The 21,246-nt window shown below is 49.7% G+C and overlaps 1 protein-coding gene across 1 annotated transcript in view; it reads left to right on the top strand.

Moving 5' to 3' along the window:
* Positions 1–3,142: 3,142 nt before the first annotated feature.
* TRABD2B (TraB domain containing 2B) overlaps positions 3,143–21,246 on the top strand; it is a 231,552-nt gene continuing 213,448 nt past the window's right edge. Inside the window, exons 1-2 of the mRNA XM_030913790.1 lie at positions 3,143–3,874; positions 6,031–6,594. Of these exons, the coding sequence (XP_030769650.1) occupies positions 3,773–3,874; positions 6,031–6,594 (666 nt within the window). The 5' untranslated portion in view covers positions 3,143–3,772. The remainder of the gene's footprint in view (positions 3,875–6,030; positions 6,595–21,246) is intronic.

Below are 21,246 nucleotides of genomic sequence, written 5' to 3'. Positions count from 1 at the left end.
CATCCAGGGTTTCTCACACTACACAATGTGGGAGGAAAAAAATGGTTTGAAAACACTGAGACCCTTGCTCTTGAGTCTTGAGGACCACTCTCTTCTGAGGCCCCAAACTTATTTATTTGGTAACAGCTTTATAGAGACATAATTTACATACCCTATAATCTACCCATTTAAAATGTGATTCAATGGTTTTTAATATATTCACAGAGTTGTGCAACCATTACCATTCTAGAATATTTTCATTACTCCAAAAGAAAACCCAGTACCCTTCAGTTATGGCCCCATCATTGTCTCCATTTTTCCTAGCCCTAGGCAACCACCAATCTACTTTCTGCCTTGCTATATATTTGCCTATTCTGAACATTTCATACAAATGGAATAATATAATATATGTCCTCTTGCAACTGGCTTCATTTGGCATAATGTTTTCAAGACTGATTTATGCTATCCTGGAAATAGCATGTATCAGTACTTCATTTTGTTTTATGGCCAAATAATATTCCATCATGTGACTATAACATGTTTTTTAAATGTATATATTTAAGGCAAATGATATGATATTTTTATATATCACATTTTGTTAATTTATTCATAAGTTGATGAACATTTGGGTTGTTTCCACCTTTCGGTTATTACAAATAATGCTGCTATCACGGTTTACGTGGAGTATTTTGTGTGGATGAACGTCTTCAGTTCTCTTGGGTATATATCCAGGAACAGAAAAATCTATTTATTCTTGCATCTCATTAAGAATATCAGTAACAATACTGGTAAAGATCTTAAGACATTATTGCACACATTGACTCACAGAAAGTGAGGGGGACAGGAAACTGGCTGGGGAAAGACAGGCACAGAGAAGCTAACTGTTCTGCCCTGGTCACAGTCACCACGTGTACCATGGAGGAGGAAGTCATAGCTGACACTCACGAAAATTAGCCAACAAAACTTTTATAATTTTAGGAAAAAAGATACCAGGGAATCTTTGTTTACAATACAGGAGGGGAAGGTTTTTAAAATCCACACACATATTTACACACCATTATTTTAAATTGATCAGGCTCTTTCTTATCCACTATCTGACTTCTGTCTTCTAATTCTCCAATGAGGACCATGTCCCTCCCTCCAGTGGAATTCAGTTCTCACCTCCCCTCATCCTTACCAGCAGAGTGGTGACTTTGTAGGGAGTTTTGGAGCTCCGGAAAGTGGCTTAAAGGACATCTCTTGTCAGAGCTGCAGGTCTCAGAGCTCTGTGTGTGGGAAGCATGGTGCTGTTCTGTGCTCTCATACATACCATCTGGGCACTCTGGCCTGCTTGGTGTCTGTCACCAAGTGTGTGTATAGCTAAGAAGCTGAGGTTGCTCCAGACACCCAGTAAACTGAACCATATGAAATTGCCAACATGCATTCACTTGTAACTTACAAAAGTGGCAACTTCATGTGGTACATGAGGGTCAACCTGCCAGTCTCTGGTGTCCCCTTCTTTCCTTCCTGTGTTCCTCCCAACCGCCCAGATCCTGTGCTCTGGAAAACTTTTCTGACCCTCCAGCCCTGCTTGGTCTTTCTCATTCAGCCTTCTGGTGTGGCCATTTTCTAGCTGCTCAATCTGGTACCTGCAGGCATGAGTGGGAGAAATGGGGAGAACACTGGGCTGGGAGTCAGGAGACCAAGGCTTGGGCTCTGGCTCCCTCCTCACTATCTGTCCACTGGTCTCCCTGCCTCTAACTTGCCCCCTCCAATTCATGCCCCCGATGAGCACAGATCTACTCCAGCCATCTTAAACTTCAAATCTTGCAGTAACTTCCTATCACCTGATACCTAGAACGGACAGACTCCGCAGCCTGGCCGAAGACACAGGTTCAGCTCCTGCCACTTGCTTTTTGTTGCAGCCATGGGTAACTACTTGGAGTGCTCTCACACTGCTATGCCTTGGCACCTGCTCTTCCACTTGGAAGGCGTGTGCGCCTCTTTTTCTAAGCCACCTCTAACTTATTTTTCAAGACCATCTCCCAGGCGTCTTCCCTGGGCCTCTGGGCTGTGTTAGGAGCTCTTCCTCTCTGCTCCCATTTCCTTGTGCTTCTGTCTCTCCTGGCCCTCATCATCTGTATTTTAATGGCTTCTTTGCATATCTGTCCCTGTCTGTCTCCTTCTCTAGGCTGTGGGCGGGCTCCTGACAGTATTACCTAATTCATCCGTCAATACCTGTTGTCAGGATAGGAAGAGACGACAACTTCTCTTTTAACAGAACCAAGCAGGGATGCCTGTGCCTCCCTTTCTTCACTTGCTGGAAACAGCTCAGAAGCTTAGATCTTGCGCCCTGGCTTTCTCTAAGTCTCATCTGCCTCTTGAGGACGAATAGGTTGGTTTAAGGGGTCTTTCAAGTCTTGTGGTCTAAGACACTGTGATATCAATCCTCACTCTTCCAGAGACAGGCAAAGGGATACTGCGTGGGTCCAAGGACAAAGATAAGAGGGGATTTACTTAAATGGAAGATTCCAAGGAATTTTGGGGATTTCTTTTTCTTTTTCAGTTGGTGTTTGCAGACCACCTACCAAGCTCATCCCAGCGCTACGCATGTCATAAAGTTGTACACAGCAGCTTTCTGAATTTTGAGAGACTGCTACCTCCCCAGTCCAACTTCTGTCCCTCTCGCTGTTCGCCCCTGCCAGGATCTGCGGGAGGGACGCTTTGGGCGAGGCAGGTCCCCAAATCTGTCGCTGCCACCCAGTCCGCGTCCGCCGCTGAGCCCGCGGAGGTTGGCCGAGCCGGTCATTAGCCTGGGCGCCCTCTGGCGGTCGCACGGCGAAGCTGCGGCCCGGTCGCGCCTGGCAAGGGGAAGGGGGAGGGATGGGGGAGGAGGCGCGGGCAGGGGAGGGGAGGAAAAAGTTGCGCTGGGAAGTTTGGAAAGTTGGGAAGTGGCTGCTGCGGGCTTCGCCTCCCTCCGCGCGTGTGAGGGAGCGAGCGAGGGAGCCAGAGAGGAGCGAGCGAGCGCCTGCCATGCCCATCAGACCCCGCCTCGCCGCGCCCGGGCGCGGAGCTAGCCCCGACTCCCTGCCGCCCGGCCCGGCCCGGCGCGGCCCGGGTCCCCCGCCCCCGCGCCCCCCGCGCCAGGTCCTCCCCTCCCCCGCCTCAGCGGCCCCAGCCCCCCGCCCGGCCCGGCTCCGCGCCGCTCTCCCGCCCTCCTCTCTCCCTCTCTCCCGGCCGCGGAGCAGCATGGCGGAGCCCGGGCAGCGGCCGCGCGGCCGCCCGCCGCCCCTCTGAGCCGGACTCGGGGGCAGCTGGCCGCCCCAGAGCCGCCCCCCACCCCTGCCGCGCCCTCCGCCGCACTTGTCCCACTTCGCGCCTCCTGGAGCGCCGCGCACCCCTGGGACCCTTGCGCGCCCGGGGTGCCCAGCATAACCCCGGGACCCCCGCGCACCCCAGGTTCTCGGTTCTGCCCCAGGAACCCCGCGCGCCCCTGAACCCCAACGCAGCTCCGGGACCCCGCGCGCCCCCGGACCCCAACACGCCCTCAGCACCCGTGGGCTCAGCCAGCGAGGTTGAGCGCCCGGGGGCGGGGCCCAGCCCTAGAGGGTCCCCGTCTTCCAACAGACGGATCCCCGCCCCAGAGAAACCCCCAGGTTCAACAGGGACAGTCAGCCACGCCCCAGAGGGCGACCAGCATCCTGTGGCTGGAGCCCAGTGCTCCAGAGGAAACTCCGTGCCCAACTGGGGGCTCCCCGCCCCGCTGAGGGGCGCCGCCCAGGAGGGTCCCCCGCGCCCCGCGGGCCCCGGCAGGATGCACGCCGCCCTGGCGGGGCCGCTGCTCGCCGCCCTCCTGGCCACCGCTCGCGCCCGCCCGCAGCCCCCGGACGGAGGACAGTGCCGGCCGCCCGGATCGGTGAGCGAGCGCCTTCCCAGCCACTCTCCCGCCTACCTGGGTATTCCAGTCCCATGGGACGATGGTTTGGGTACTGCTTCCGCACCCACCTTAGCCCACCCGCTCCACTTCCACCCGCCGGGCGCAGCCTCGGGCGCCCTTCCTTCGCTCCTGCCTGCCCCGGCTCCAGCTCCAAGCCAGGAGCGAGAAGGGGCGCTCCCTCTCCGGTTCCTTCACACGCTGCAGCTCTCGGGCTCTCCTCTTGACTTGTGGTCCTGCTTGGACGCTTCCTCTCTCTGTGCCCCTTTTTGTCTCTCCTTTCTCGTGTTTTTTTTTTTTTTCTTTTTTTTTTTTTTTTCTCTCTCTCTCTCTCTTTACCCTTCTCGTCTCTTTGCCCGTTTCTAACTATGTCTTTCTACCATTCCTTGCTCTTCTCTTGACTTCTATCGAACCCTTTTGCTCTCCCATTCACACACTCTGCTCCCTCCCAGGCTTCCCTCTTTCTCCCTGCCCTCCAACGCTGACCTAAGACAACCTTTCTCCCTGTTGCTGGTTCTCACCTCCATCTCTGCGGTCCAGGCTCCCACCACCTACTCTCCCAAGCGTCCATATTTCATGAAAAGGGGGAAGATTTCAGAGGAGAGGAAAAGGCAATGCCAGGACGTACTGGCCTAATATATCCTGGGGTCGAGTGATTACTGGTTTTCCTAACTTTCCTTCCAAAACAAAGAACCTCTTTATTTCCTTCAGTATGTTTCCCTCTAAGTGTAAATTAATGCATTGACAGTAACCCTGAATTGGAGGCCAGGAGACCATAGGGTCTGGCTGCTGCCGGTGTGCTGCCTGTCAGCCCGGAATTCGCTGACCCTGGGCAAGGTGCACCTCCAGCGGCCTGCCTTGTGCACAAACAGGGAGCTCGTTGGCTGGCTGGGCTCTCAGTCTATCGCCAACATGCTGGGATTTACAGTTTTGGGTAGTTAGTAAAGTAAGGTACTGTTCTCCCACAATCCACACATCCCAACACATACTTTTCATTTGTGCTAGAATCAGGCAGGAAAATGTTATGAGTTGGTCTAAAGTTTGCAAGTGGTCAGTGGGCACTCCAGGGATTTTTCTGGATGGAAAATGGCTTTGCCTAAGAGAAATGACAGTCCCCTTCTTATGCCCTTTATGCCCAGCCCTGACTTGGATCTGTAGAAAGGACCCCTGTCTGCATACCTCTCCTCAGCTCCTACACACGCGCGCGCACACACACACACACACGCACACACACACACACACTCCCCAAAGTTGGAGCTTAGGTCATAGAAAATGACAAACAACTGGGGTTGGAGATCAGGTATACATTTTTAGGGGAGGAGCCTGGAAAGTACCCAGAATATGTACATTTCTTGGGACTAATTGTAATGGAATCCTTTCCTCCAAAGCCAGATTCTGAAACTTGACTTGGCCTTGCAAGATTTTAAAGCACTTTCTCATCTATGGTCTCAGCTGGTCGAGCAAAGTAGCCGACACCCCAGACCTGCCCTCCAAAAAGAAAAGTGTATTCACCGTGATGAATGTGAAGTAGCTGTTTAAATAGGTGTGCTATTTTTATTAGGTGTTCTGCTTTCAAAGTGCTCTTGGCATAGATCTTCTAATGGTTGGATTTAAAAGTTATATGACTTCCTCCCTTCTTGCCAGAGCAGGACTCTTGGTCCCCCTTTCCCCACCCTCCACATGAAACACCACCGGTGAAGGTTTGACTTGGCCAAGCATGAATATTCTCAGGTGGTGTGGCAGTCCTTGGCACTCACAGCAATTGCTAATCATGAGAGTTTCCCTTCATTGCTGACTTCCTCTGTGCCTGGCACTGGTCTGAGGGCTTAATATGCATATATTGTATCTTTTAATCTTCCCAACAACCCCTAAGGTAGTTGCTTTCACCCCCATTTTACAGATGAGGAAACGGAGCCTGTGGGAAGTGAAATGATTCACTCAAGATCATACATCTAAGACAGGGCAAAGCTAGGTTTTCGATGTGGGTCTTTCAGGCTCCAAAGCCCTGGCTCTTTACCATGGCCTGTGTATGGTCTCTGCCTCCCACCCCCACCTCCCTCTGCACCTCCCTCTGGGCTACCCTGACTCTACTCTGTTGCCTTGGGCCTCACTGCCTTGCCTCTCCTCTACTCCTGCAGCAGAGGGACTTGAACTCCTTCCTGTGGACGATTCGTCGTGATCCTCCGGCCTACCTGTTTGGCACTATCCATGTCCCCTACACCCGTGTCTGGGACTTCATCCCGGACAACTCCAAGGCAGCCTTCCAGGCTAGCACCCATGTCTACTTTGAGCTGGACCTGACAGACCCCTACACCATCTCAGCCCTGGCCAGCTGCCAGCTGCTGCCGCACGGGGAAAACCTGCAGGACGTGCTGCCTCGCGAGCTTTACTGGCGCTTGAAGCGCCACTTGGACTACGTCAAGCTGATGATGCCCTCCTGGATGACGCCCGCTCAGCGGGGCAGGGGGCTCTATGCTGACTACCTATTCAATGCCATCGCGGGCAACTGGGAGCGCAAGAGGCCCGTCTGGGTGATGCTCATGGTGAACTCGCTCACGGAGAGGGACGTGCGCTTCCGCGGCGTGCCCGTGCTCGACCTCTACCTGGCCCAGCAGGCTGAGAAGATGAAGAAGACCACAGGGGCTGTGGAGCAGGTGGAGGAGCAGTGCCATCCCCTCAACAACGGGCTCAACTTCTCCCAGGTAGGCAGGCAGGGCCCCAGCCTGGAGCTGACAGCCCTGGGCGTCTGGGTCCTCTTCTCCGATTGTCTTTCTTCTCCGACGGGGAGCGGGAGGCAGCCAGAGTCAGGTCCTTTTTCTGGAAGGAGAGGTTCTTTTGGGCTGCAAGGCAGCACTTGACTGCTCTGGTGGTGTCAGTTGAGAGTGGCATGTACTGGAATTTGGGGTAAGAGTCTGAGTGCTTCTATTGCAGCAGTATTACATGTTGGGGATGTACACTCCTCACCTGCTGTGCTTGCCTGGGCAGAAAGAATTTCCCTCAGAGCATCAGAGTGATCAAAAACAAAAAGAGGGGCTTCCGGTGTGTGTCAGGCCTTCCTGAGGCCCTGGAGGCTGTCTTGAGGCTGGTATGTGGATAGTGCCCGAGAAAACAAGAGGAAGGCGTAGCTCCTGGGGCTGAGCCGACAAGGAGTTGCCCGGGACCTGGCGACAGTAGAGTGCTGCTTGCCATTTGAGGTTAAGCACCATCAGTTTCCTGGCTCTGTGCAAAGCTCTAGGTGACCCTCAGACCACCTCCCTAAGGCCAGGAGAAAGTCAGCCAGGAGAGTTTTAAGGTTAATAATTTCAGAGAAGTGTGTTCACTTAAAGGTTGACAGTCCTGATTTCTGAACCTCGGAAGTAGGAGAAAAGGGAGGGGCTTAAGAGGTTTAAAGTCTCTGGCTGCCAGAGATCTGATACAGCAAAATATCATTAAAAGCCCCATCTCCATGGACAGAGGTCACTTGCTACTCACTGGCCCCAAACTCAACTCTGAGACCCTGGGAACAATGAGTTCACATCTGTGTCTTGAGAACAGGACTGTCAATCCCAGGATGGGGACTCCTTCAAGGAGGCCCCAAGATGGGGCTTGGGCCAATTTCCTGAGTGAGGCATGGCTGAGAGACATGCTGCCCATTAAGGAGAGAGCCTCATAAATTGACTGGACCAGAAACTACCGCTGGAATCAGACCTGCTTGCTGCCCCGGAGATGTTGCAAGCTCTTCACCAGGGAAACAGCGGCAGAAACTGATCCCCTTTCCAAGATCTCTGGCCTTTGTTTTTCCAAGGGAAATGCAATATTGTCCCTGGGGAGGTAAGAAGCCAGATTGATTTGCCGGCCAAATGAAAGGCGGGTTTGTCGGTTCTCCTGCTGGCTCTCCCATAATTGTGGAGTCCTTACCCAGAGGGCCCCAGTGGCAGGAGTATTGGGGCAGTTAGTCACGCCCTGCAGGGTTCTGACTACGCCTGACTCCTTCTCCACGGGGGAAAATCCTGTGTATTCTCTGGCCCAGTGCTGATTCCTCTGAACATAGCCGCTTTCTCCCTCTGAAGTGACTTTTCCCTTGCCAGCCTCGGGAGCTGATATTATCTGTGTCGGGACCCCCGGCGCTCACCGCCCATCTCATTTTGGAGGCAGGTTTGTGGGAGGCCTCTCTGTTCAGAGGCCTAGGTCTGGCCTCGATATCTTTTTTAGAGGTGAAGTATCCACCATCGCTCTCAACACCCTCTTTGCACCAACCACAGAGGAATCCGACAAAGGCTGAAGGGAGCACACACAAACTCTGGCAAAGCAGCCCCTGGCTTTAATCTGTCTCTCTTAAAACAACAAAACTATCTTTCTTTGGGGTCTGAAAACACTGCTGTTTAACCAAATGATGGCTTTGGTAGGGTGAAAGCATTTGCTAGAAAGTGTGTGTGAAGTTATGTTTTAGGAAAAGTTACTGAGAGCCATTCATCGGCCGGGAGGGAGCCTGCTGACAGTCTCCAAAGCTCATGTTTGAAGATCAAACAGACTTCAATCTCTATTTCAAAAATGTGCCCACCCCGTCACCAGCCTGGGCCCACTCTTAAAATTGTTTTTGGGTCCAGTTCCTCAAAAGAGCTGCAGAAAGCAAGTCCCGAACAAAAGAAAACAGAACTCCCCTTAGTTCCCTAATCTCCATACCCTTCACCACCTGCCAGAGTGTCCAATCATGCCAATTTGTCCTGTTATCATTTTGTAGGGAGGCGATGAAATCTCTCCTCCATCCCCTTGGGCAGCCTTGGACTAAATGGGAAGGGTGGGATTCTGGAGCCTAGGCAGATGAGGTCATTAGGGATCCAAAAATTCAAAATCAGAAATGCAACAGCCTTCTCAGTAAAATTGCATGCACGCGTGCACAGTTTGATATGAACATCTGTGATGCATTAGTGTACTGAAATATCTGTTAAGTGCATCAGATTTTTATTTTTTCTTTCCTTGCAGCATTACTGTTATTGCAAAATATTTGGGTTGGGGGGGCAGTGAGAGAAGAAGGCAGGAAAAATAAGGCTTAAAAGAGTGTCTTTTTGTTAAGATCTGGGATTTTAGTATCAATATTGTTTGTAAAATTTTTATAATTTTTCTGGACAGAAATACCATAATTTTGCTTGTTGAATAGAGAAAGAAAGCTTAAGTTTTGGAACCCCGGAAAAAGCTTCTTCCACCCTTGCACAGCTTGGGAGATCAGGTCTATTGTTAGGTTTTGGTATTTGATTTCAAAATAAACTGAGGGCGCTAGACCCAACATCTCCATAACTTTGCTATGTGACCTTGGGCAAGTCACTTCCTCTCTCTGGGCCCTGTTTTCTGGGTCTGTGAAATGAGACACTGAGATGAGATCATCGTTCAAGCTCCTTCCAGCCCTGACATTCCATAGGATGATTCTAATCAATTCCACGTGCCAGGCACCCTGCAGGAGGCTCCACACGCTTTTCCATTGCATTGAATTCTCGTAACAATCCTATGGCTTTCTAAGGTGGGCATCCAGAAATGTTGAATGACTTGCCCAAGGTCACATGGCTAATAAGGAACAGAGCCAGTCAGCCTGACTTTGTATGAAGGACGTGTTCTCCTGGCTTCCCCACACTGTTTCTCTAGACTTCCTCCTGTTTAGGTATTTGATATCTTCCATAATCATTCCTTAGTTCTTCTGTTTCTCTCTTCCCTTTTGGACTTGAGGGCTTAAAATTTTATTTCTTGGAAAATTTATACTTGTAGAGATATTATTTCTTTCGGCTATGAGGCTGGTGGTGAGGCAGGTCTCTAAAGGTTTTCTTAATGTGTTGTAGATAGCTCAGCACAGTGGACTGGAGATAGCAGACTTGCTTCCAGCTGTCAGTCCCAGCCTCAACACTAAAACTAATGACTTGTATAAAATCTTGGGCAAGACTTGGTGTGCCCATCCATCCCATGGGGCAGTAATTACCAGTCTTTCAAAGTTGAGCTGGTTTTGTGGGGACATGAGAAGATACTACCTGTGGGAGGTTGTTAATGGGTTAAAACGACTACCTGGATGTTGGTTTTGTGCTTGGCAAACAGTCTAGGCTGGCTCCAGGACAGGGAAAGAGGAAGGCTACATGGGAAGTTGCCACTCCCTTCTCCCACCAGCCATATCCACTCTATACCCCTTGCTGAACATAGTAAAGTTGGAGTATTAGGAGGCGGTGAGCCCCTGCCCTCGGGGGCCCGAGGATGCCTAAGTCTCGAGTCCAGATCTTATGACAAGCTCGAGACCTGCAGATTTCTATCAGCTCTGCCTGCTGCCTCCAGGGACTGGTACCAGCTGCCACTACTTCTACCTCTAGGGGACCTGAGTCCTCCACTTCAACTCCCTGCATGGCAGAGGTGGAGACACTGGATGAGACCTCTAAGTTACATGGTTCTCTCTCTGAGGTATAATAAGAAAACAAGGACTCTGCTATTCTGTACTTTACCAAGCATGTGAGCATTACCCATCTAATATGTGTAGTGCCTGAACACTGAAGCATACCTGCCAAAGGTGTGCAGAATGTTTGTAAAATTCTACAAGTCCCTCACAATACCATTTATTGAGTTTTGTCTCTATTCAGGGTGCTGCATTAGACCTCATAATTACACTATCTCTAATCCTCACAGAGATGCAACAAGGTTTATTATCGTATTATTTTTAAGACCATAAATTGAGACCTGAAAAGGTGAAGTCATTTGGCTGTGGATTACACAGACAGGCCAAGTGGACTTAGTGTTCAAACTCAGGTGAGTCTATTGCCACAACCCCTGCTTTTCCAGTGTCTGAAAAATGATCTGTTTTTTATTAGATGACATTTCTGCTGAATTGTGTGTGTGTGTGTGTGTGTGTGTGTGTGTGTGTGTGTGTGTGTGTGCGTGCTGGAATGGTGGTAGATCATCATTTTTTACTGAAAAAGAAAGAGAGAGAGAGAATTGAAAAGTGCTGGAACTGATTTTCTCCTTGGCTTATAAATTGGATCTCAAGGTGATTCTAAGATAGGAGTTCTCAAAGACATTCTGGGCATCAGCTACTCCCCTGGAATATGTCCCCAGCTTTCTAAGCGACTCCTATGAAGACATACACACACCCCCGCCCCCAATATAGGCTAAGCCTGCACAGTTGAATAAAGATCTCTTTGGTTTATAGTCAAGCTCCTATGTCTACACCCTGGGGGCCAGCAGGTATTAGTAAGTGCTCAGTAAATATTTGGAGCATGAATGAATTAATGAGCAAATGGTCAGAAATCATGATGTGACCATCCCTGATTCCGTTCCACCATGCAGCACCATTGAACTGGTTCTGTTCCGCCATGCAGCACCACTGAACTGGTTCTGTTCCGCCATGCAGCACCACTGAACTGGTTCTGTTCCGCCATGCAGCACCATTGAACTGGTTCTGTTCCGCCATGCAGCACCATTGAACTGGTTCTGTTCCGCCATGCAGCACCATTGAACTGGTTCTGTTCCACCATGCAGCACCGTTGAAGGAATGAACAATGAAGAAAAGTATAAATCACAGTGAGGAGCCCCCCCTCTGAACTTTGAAAGTTCCCTTCCATCCTATAAGGACATAAAATGTCAAAATTATCATGTAGGCTGCTACAGCAAAATACCTTACAGTGGGTAACTTATAAACAACCGAAATTATGGCTCACAGTTCTGGAGGCTGGGAAGTTCAAGATCAAGGTACCAGCAGATTGTGTGTCTGGTGAGGGCCTGTTTCTCATAGATGGTGCCTTCTGTGTGTTTACATAGTGGAAAGGGTGAACAAGATTTCTCTAGCCTCTTTTGTAAGGGCCCTAATCCCATTCGTGAGTGTAAAGACCTCATGAACTAATCTACTCCCAGAGGTTCCACCTCTTCAGATCATCACCTTGCTGGTTAGGTTTCAACACACAAATTTTGGAGGGACACATACATTTGGACCACAGCGTAGGCAGGTCATATTCAAAGCAGGTTCTAATCCTGATCCTGTTACTACCTTGCCTGTGACTTTGGGCCAGCCCTTTTCCCTCTCTAGGTCTAAGTTGCCCCTTAGTCCCATGAGAGTGCTGGGCTAGGTGATTTCCAGTGTTGGCCCAGTGTGAGGCTTATCTTTGACCCATATTTTGGAGAGCCTAGGCCAACCCACTCTGAAATTTTGAGACTGAGTTACCTGTAGTTGGGAGGGGCTGGCAGGCTTGTCTTTGGCAGTTGCTGCTGATACCTATTTGTCCAGAGCCTGTTGGTTCCAGTGGGTGATTCTGCTGCCAGGCTTCAGACAGGAGAGCCCCAGCCTGTCACGGCACAGTCTGCTGGACACCCACCCAGCCTCAGCTGCTCTCCTTCATTGTGACTCTTCTCCCTCTGTTGCTCCTCACTCATTCAACCAGAGCACCTCACTGTGCTGTGCCAGTGAAGGGTCTGGGAAGAGACTTGGAAATGTGTCTTTGCCTACTGGGAATTCATTACCTGAGGATGCACCCCATTGCTTTTATGCCCTGAGAGGTGGGTATTATTAGTCCTGTTTGCAGCATGGAAACTGAGGCACAGAGCACCTGAGTATTAGTCTGTCCTGTGCCCTGGTTCTCTGCACTTCAGATAGAGACCCTGTTCTTCCTTCCCCTTTCGGTTGCATGCTCCCACCTTTCAGAACCATTCTCTGACTTCCTGTCCTCCAAGAATGGCCTTTCTTGAGTCCTCCAGCCCTCTCTGGGCCTCTGTGGCAGCCCTGGAGCCCACAGTGTTATACCTTGTCAGATTTGTCAGATCTATATGCCCTCCTTAGAATAAAGGGAGCAAGCCGCCCCCGAGACCCCAGACACCCCTGGAGGACCTCGGACCATGCCGAAGCCTTTTCTCCCTGGAAGTCATCCACAGAGGGAGAGCCCCTCCATCACTGTGGAATTAAACACAGGCTGGCATCTCCTACACCGTATACCTCCAGAACCTGGACTGAGGCTTTTCCAAGCCTCAGGCTTCTTCTGGCACGACCTTCACCTTGTGCTTCTGCAGTCTGCCATACCCACTGTCTCTCCCCCACAGAGCCATCTGATTAGGAGCTGCTCAGCAAATGTCCATCACCAGGTGTCCCCCAGCAGTGACCCCTGGGCATGTGCACACTCAGATTATTTCTGTGCCCAGATGGCTGTTTGTGAAGAACCCCTGCAGGCATGGCAAGCTCTGTCCATCGCCTCTTCATGACCTGGTTCATTCATATCTTAATATTTAAAATATTACCTAAATGTAGGGGGAAAGCACACGCAGAAGCAGGAGCACAGGATGGCTTCCGCACCTCCATCAGAGGAGAGTGAGGTCCTAAAGCTGGAGGTGACCAAAATGTCATGAGATATTCTAGTCTCAGAATTGGAAGTTCACAGCAGGAAGACTTTCAGGCTCAGAATCTCCAACCATAAACCCAAATTCTGAGGCTCAAGGAATCTAAGAATGGTGAAATCTCAGAACATTAGCCTCAGAGACATTTTGGGACTCAAAGAATCTTCACGTCATGAAATCCTAGCCTCTTAGCTTTGAAGAATTGTCAGCTCATGGACACAGACTTCTAAAATCTTAGAGTTGGAAGGGGCCAGCTCTCAAGGATTCCAAGAAGCCTCATCCGCAAACATATTGTCTGATCTTCCCCCAACCCGCTCTCCAATCCCAGGCCAAGCAGAGAAAACCTGACCGGCAAAGCACTTTCTGACAGAGATAAAAATGGGAGCGTGCCTTTGTTAATAGTTCCCATTTGGACGTCTCTCAAAGCCAGGAAGAGGTCGCCTTTCCTAGGGAGGAAACAAGAATGCCGGCGAGCGCCACAGCGTGCCAGCCGGGCTGCTGACGTTCTTTTCCCCTTGAGTTTGCTTCTAAATATTATCCACTTCACTCCCTTTTATCTCCCATCACTGGCTCTCTGTCCGCCCACTTAATCCACAGGCAGCCGGTGGCCGAGCCTTCAGTTCTGTTCACTGGCTGCCAAGCTGTCTCGCCGAGCAGCTCCTCCAGGATCCGCAGGCTTTTAAATCTGTGCACTATATCCGCTGGAACACAAAACTGTTGCCCCAAGCTTGGAAAAGCTGTTGCTTCTGCTAGACCCCCTCCCTCTTTAGGAATTTCCTCCTTTTCTATTCTGTTTCTGAATCCTGAAATTTTTCAAGGCTCAGCTCAAAGCTGTACCTCCTCCAGGAAGTCTTCCTAGAATGTTCCCAGGTCTAATCTGCTCGGAAAGACTTGGGCCGAAGCTTTACTTAATGACCCAGCCACATATATTTTTCCCCTCTGTGGAATTCTTTATGGCATTTTATGACATTCTTTCTGCACTTATATATTTTATTTATAATTTTTTCTCAGGCAGTCTTTTCTTTTCTGATTCAAACCTAGCTCAAAATGTGCTCACAATTGATTACAAAATTAGACGGAATGTTCTCCAGTTCTGAAGTTGGGGCTTTGTGGTATATTCTGTGGTTGGAGTGTTGGCAGCTCTGGATGCTGAAAAGGGACTGTGTCTTGGCCTCTGTAATTCTCAGAAACCTCTTAGGCTTTGCACCTGAGACATATTCAGTACTGTTGCTGGCCTATTTGGTCAAAACTTTGTAACATTCACGGGTCCCCACTGGATTCATTAATCTCCATCCTGGGATATTTTGGGGGTTTTTCCCCTCTTTTTCAACTGTTACTTGCAAACAAGTCTCTTTTTTTCTCCTCTTCACTATCCAGAGCACACATGATTTTCTCCAGGCTCACTGCATCCCTCCACTTATTTTCATGTTAAAATGCTTTATTTTATTCTTCGCTTGCTATCTTGGTTTTGGAGCACAAGGGTTGCTGAGCTGTATGATTTCTCCCTCCCTCCCTCTCACATACACTCCTTGGTTATGCCTCCATGCATTTGCTTATGTTGTTCCCTCTACCTGGGAGCCCCTTCCCGGTTTTTATTTTCTGGCTTACTCTTACTCCTCTGAATGGGTAAAGGCCCCTGAAGACCATCCATGTTAAAAGCTTGGGCTCGTCAAACAAATGTCACTCTACAGCAAGACTTTTAACCATAGTCATCAGATTGGAGGATGCCATGTTATCATAACTCAGTAGTTTGAGTTTAGGTGCAACAATGTGATTGGCTTTTAGCATTGTTTACTGAAAGAACTGGTGGGTAAGTTGTACTTGGGCCACACTGAATGCCTGGCTTTCCTGGAAAAGAGCCATGAGGTCATCAGGCCAGGCCTGTAAAAGTCAGGGCCCTGGGGCCATCTCTGAGGGACAGAGATGTGTGGCCTCTGCCTTTGCACCTGTTGCTGGATTCTGTGTTCCTTCTGAAGGACTTAGACAAGGTGGTTTCCTTGGGAGAACCCGGGGTTTTCCGATCAGCAGCTGACCACCCCTACCCTGAATGCTGACACTCTTTCACCTTTATTCTTGGGAATCTCCCTTTTCTTCCCATTGACTCAGGAAGGGCAGGAGGAGATATTAAGCTCCTTCCCACCTCCCTTATTCAAAGGAACATCCTGGTCTCATTCTACCTTCAGAACCAAAAGTCAGTCTTTAAATTTACGCATCGTAGTGCAGACTCAGTTCAGGAGTCCCCTGCCCTGGAAAATCTCCAGACATTGGCCGGTTGGCCCAGTGCTCCTTCAGTTCCCAGAATAAGTGCACTTATTGGGAGTATAAGTAACCTTGGGGTAGTTAATAACCTGTCTGTGAGTCAGTTTTCTTATGTCAACTCTATAGGATTGCTGTGAGGATTAATTGATTAATGTAAAGCACTACAGCACAGTGCCACACACACAAATGCTCAGTACATACTAGCTCATAGTTATTACTTCATTTTCAAATTATCATTATACAACTTTTCAAGAAATGTTTGTTAGTTCCTACTGAGTGCCAGACATGGGCTAAGTGCTGGACATAGTGAGCGAGAAAAACATTGCTGTTGCCCAGGTGCTTCCTTTCTGGGTAGGGAGGGGACACAGCATCCCTGCAGGTGCTGGGAGGAGGGAGGTTGTGGCTTGTCTTGTGGTGTGTTGTGAGAGTACAGAAGAGGCACAGCTTCCTTGGCCCTGAGGAGATCCAGGAAGGCTTACGGGAAGCAGCCCAGGTGAACCTGAGATCGGAAGGAGTAAAAAAGCTAGGTAAAGGCTAGGGAGTACTAAGCTGAGGAGATTGGAGACACCTACGCTAGAGGACGGGGCGCAAATTGTGCATTTGAGGGCCGTGAGCCAGTTCAGCTTGGCCACTCTCTACATGGACTGTGACTAGAGAGAGACCATACTGCATAAAGCCGCCTGCTGGTGTCCCTCCACCTCCAGTTCACATTGGCGCTAGCCCGAGAAGCTTGCATGACTGTGCCCATTTCGCACCCTGGCGCAGAGGCGAGTGCTCTGTGCATGACGCGCTTGGCCCGGGCCGTGCCGCCTCTCTGGCCTGGCCTCCGCAAGCTCAAGTGCACGTTTACTAAAAGAGCAGCGGCTGGGCGGCCGCGGCTTGGGGGCCGCAGCGTGTTTGTCCCTGCCCGTCACTCGGTCAGGCGGTGACACAGGCGGGGCCCTGCGGACAGGCACGTCGGGGCGAGGCGAGTCCGCGTTCCCGCGGGGGAGGAGGCAGCGCGGCGCGCGGCCAGCGCTGCCCGGGGAACCACAGTGCAAAGAGGACAGGCCTTTCTTCCCCTCCTTGTCTTCTGTTTAAAGGATTTGCCTCCTTCCTCCCTATTAAGGTTATTTAAAATTTCCTGACCAGTGTTATCTCCTGGGGACTTAATGCACCTTCAAGGCCGTTGGTAATTTAAGCCTTGGGTCCCACTCGAAAGCCCCTTTTAGAATGATACCGGCGAGAAAGCCATTTGGAAATCTCTCTGGCTCATCTTTTAGCTTTAGTTCACACGGTTTCCCTTTCTTGAGCTGCTTGGCCTTGAGTCTGAAAAGAGACAAGAGTCTAATTGGCAATGATAATTTCAACCATTTGCATCGCGGTTTGCAATTTCCAGAGGCTTTTCACACGCGCGACTGACATGCGCGACTGTTCCCTCCCTACCCCAACAAGAACACCAAGAAGAGTGTTAGTCTGTTCCTGGCCCACCATTTTTTTTTTTTTTTTTTTTTGCCAGTGTGGTTACTGAGCTCAGAAAGGGAACTGGATTTGCTTCAGAGTGCCAGGTGTTGAGACCCCAGATATCCAGCTGGGTGGCTCCAGCATCCCGTGGATTATATACATTTTTGAGCACCAGACCCTGTATTGGGGCCGAGTTTCAGCTGGAAGAGCTGTGGATTGGTCATGGGATGGATAAACTGAGCCACTTGGGGACTTCAGTGATAGCAATGCTTGGTCATTGTGCTTGACCTTGACAGTCTTTTTTTTTTTTAACTTTTATTTTAGGTTCAAGGGTACATGTGCAGGCTTGTTACGTACGTAAACTACTGTCACAGAGGTTTTTTTTTTGTACAGATTATTTCATCACCCAGGTATTAAGCCCCGTACCCAATAGTTAGCTTTTCTGCTTCTCCCTCTCCTCTCAACCTCCACGTTCAAGTAGACCCCAGTGTCTGTTGCTCCCTTCTCTGTGTTCCTGAGTTCTTGTCATTTAGCTCCCACTTAGAAGTGAGAACATACAGTATTTGGTTTTTTGTCCCTGTGTTAGTTTGCTGAAGGTAATAGCCTCTAGCTCCACCCATGTTCCCACAAAAGACATGATCTTATTCTTTTTCATGGCTGCCTAGTATTCCATTGCACGTATGTACCACCTTATTTTTATCCATCACTGATGGGCATTTAGGTTGATTCCATGTCTTTGCTATTGTGAATAGTGCTGCAGTGAACATTACCATGCATGTGTCTCCATAGTAGAATGATTTATAGTCCTCTGGGTACAGACTGTGATGTTTGTTGACCCAGCGCTACAGAACCCGCATGCTGAGGCCTGCTGGTGGTGGTCTTGGAGGTAATTTAATATTCTGCTTCCATCAGTAGTTTTCTAGGGAGGCTTTTTGATGGAGGTGGCTTTGAGAGAGACCTTGCAAGTGGAATAGGATTTGGGCCCCTGGAGATGGGGTGGAAAGGAAGCAGACTTACGCGGAAGTGCCAGGATGGCAAAATGCAGCGGGAATGCAGAACAAGCCTTTCTACACTCCCTCCACTGGCTTTGTTCTTTCTCTTTCCTATCCAGCCCTAAGAGAGCCATTGCTATTTAGTGACTGTGATATGCTAGACCTCTGGTTTATCACAGTAAATTTCTAAAACAATCCTGAAAGGTAAGCGTTTTTCCCCCATTTTGAGGACATTGAGGCCAAGTAGTTTGTTCAAAATGATGGAGCCAGGATTTCTACTTGGATCTTTTGATACCTTAAGGAAGAAACTGGACTGGAGTTGGAAATCCAGCTCCTCCACTTTGGCTAGATGGCCGAACATCTGTTTCCACATCTGAAAAAATGGGGCTCACAACAGTATTTACCTTCTGGGGTTGTTGTGAGGCATAAATGAGATAATGCATATAAACCACACAGCTGAATGGCTATCACACAGTAAGAGTTAATGAATGTTAACTGTGGTGGCTTAGGTAGTGGTCATTTTCATTATTATTATTGGCCCATTTTCACAATGTCTTTCTTGAACTGAGGCCCATCCCATACAAAAGATGGCTCTTGATCCTTTGGTCTTTCACACACTGAGCATCATCCAGTGCGGGGATGGGTTATTGGTTGGTCTGATGGGAACTATGTGGTCGGACCACCCAGAGCATGGCCATTTATTTTTCTGACCATCTGCAGTGTGTAATGTCTGACTGTATTCATTCTGGCTTGGCTTCGCTGTGGTCTCCCGCTGCTCTCTGGAGTTGGGACACACCAAAAGGGGGATCGAAAGGTTTAGGCTGGAGTCCCCAGCTTGAGGCCCAGCTCTGCCCTAGGTTAGATTTGCGACCTGGGGCTCTTGCCTCTCAGCATCCTTTTCCTCTACTGCTCAGACAGGTTGGATGTTACCTAGCAACAGCTCAGAGCTCTTGGGAGAATCCAGTGGGATCAAGTCTGAGAAGGTCTTTATCAGCCATCAGGTGCTTTATGCTCTCAGTAGTGCCAGGGGTGCATGTGTTTTTCCTCTTCTTTTTCTCCCAAAGAGAAATTCCTCGTAAATAATTAATTGAATTAGTTATTATTAAACTGTTCATTCATTTATTTGTTCATTTCTTTGAAAAGCACTGCTGGGAACTACATTGTGCCAGGCTCAGTTCCAGGTCCTGAGGGTTCAGAGAGGAATATGGGGCTGGTGAAGAAGGGGGTGGGGTTGAAGAGACTCAAGAGAGAGTTACCTTGCTACAGAGTGCCAGAAATGATTCTGAGGCCTTTATGTGCACTGCCCCACTTATTCCACATGGCAGTCTCTCAGGTAGATTCAGCCTCATTTTATAGGTGAGGAAACTGAGTCACAGAGCGGTAATTCACTTGCCTGGGGTCACACAGCTAATGAGTGGAGGATCTGGAGTTTAAACACAGAAACTCTGGCTGCAGAGCCCTGTGTTCTTGACCTATCTGCATCTAAAGAAAAGAGAGAATGTGGCCAGGTGCAGTGGCTCATGCTTGTAATCTTAGCACTTTGGGAGGCCAAGACAGGTGGATCACTTGAAGCTGGGAGTTCGAAATCAATCTGGTCAACAATGGTGAAACACTGTCTCTACTAGAAATACAGAAATTAGTCAGGCTTGGTGGTGCATGCCTATTATCTCAGCTACTTGGGAGGCTGAGGCACGAGAATTGCTTGAACTGAACCTGGGAGGCAGAGGTTGCAGTGAGCCAAGATCATGCCACTGCACTCCAGCCTAGGCGACAGAGCAAGACACTGTCAAAAAAAAAAAAGAAAAAGGAAAGAGGGAATGTGACCCAGAGGAGGTGGAGCTGGAATCTGAGAGTAGAGGCGACAGCCCTTCTGAAACTGGAGATGTGATGAAAGGTAGGAGGCCAGGAGGTGACAGGGACAAGGAGTTGAGAGACTTCTGAGGGTCCCTCTTGAGGACGGCTGTGGCCCTAGGAAGCAGAGAGTGAGATAGTCCACTTTCTAGGAGCTAGAATGAGGAGGGAGAGTGAGGAGAAAGTCTGTGGTGGGCATTCAGAGTAGAAGCTGACCTTTGCAGGTAAAGCAATGGCAGGGCAGGCTGAGGGGCCCAACAGACATACAGGTGCTAAATTTGTAATGGCACCAGTCTGGATGGCTGGGATGCTTCTCTGAAGAGCTTTCTAGTGTAGGGCAGGGAGTGGGGAAATGTGATGGAGGGCCACCCCCAGTCTAGAGGAATCTCTGTTCAATTTGCCTCAGTAGCTGGACAGAATGTCGCTTCCAACCTATCATTCAATCCACTGTGTTAGTGTACTGCTGAGCACTGACCCTGAGTCCCCCACCCCCATGGCAGCTGGGGCTTTGCAGAGCTCAGATATCTGGAGGGTCCTATGGATGCTACCAAATGGATGAGCCTGTATTCTTGCTGTCTGGGAGTTAGTTCTCTTTGCTGTTGCACATGCTCAATTGTGTACAATAGACAGCCTCCCCTCCTTGTGAGTACCTGCTTTGGCTTTAGTGTGATACCACTCGAGCTGTATTGAAGGACAAGTGGGCGTGTCCTGGGTTCAGGAGTGGCACCATGTTATGGGGGTGGGTGCTGATGGTGATATTGATCTAGATTCTCACATGTGGAGAACACTAGTGGGAAGCATGGGGAGACTAGGCAATTGAGTATAGAAGCACACAGGAGTCACATCATGGAGGCCTTACAACCATGTTAAGAAGTTTGGGCCTGATCCTGGGTGCATTGGGGGCCATTGTCCCTCACACTCATGTTCTGCATTTCAGAATTCCTTCTGGTTAATAATTGGCCCACCCACTCATTCCTCTGTTGGCTAAACTGGAACACCTCACCCAGGCTTGTCTGCACCTTCCCAAGTCTCTTGCTTGAGCCAGAGCATAATGGTTCCCAGCTTCTGGGACAGGAACTCAGGACTCGGTTTCCTTTAGAAACAAGGTGGTAAAAGCGGTCTGGTGACTGAATGAGACCAGAGTAGTTATATATTACAGAGGCTTTTGTGAGGGAGCCTGAGACCCAGACCACCATTTCTAACATTGTTGCTGGAGGATAACATTTCCCTGCATTTTGTGTCCCTTATTTTATGTGATTTATTTGTGGGATTCCACCTGTTCATAGTGGGGACGGGGTAAGGCAGGCGATTCCTGATGTTCACTCCAGCCCCAGCAGAAGTGGGGGATGGGAGGATCTTTGGTCGGTGAATAGAGCACTGGGTTGGGAGTCCCACAGCATGACCAGAGCAAGTCCCTCCCCTCGCTCAGCCCCCTTAGTGGGTGTGAGATTGGTTGGTAAACCATAAACCACACCCCTGCTGCTGCAA

Source organism: Rhinopithecus roxellana, chromosome 12, assembly GCF_007565055.1.
Source record: "Rhinopithecus roxellana isolate Shanxi Qingling chromosome 12, ASM756505v1, whole genome shotgun sequence".
NCBI classification, from domain to species: Eukaryota; Metazoa; Chordata; class Mammalia; order Primates; family Cercopithecidae; genus Rhinopithecus; species Rhinopithecus roxellana.
The sequence above is the reverse complement of the archived record's forward strand: the minus strand, read 5'-3'. Positions and strand labels throughout refer to the sequence as shown.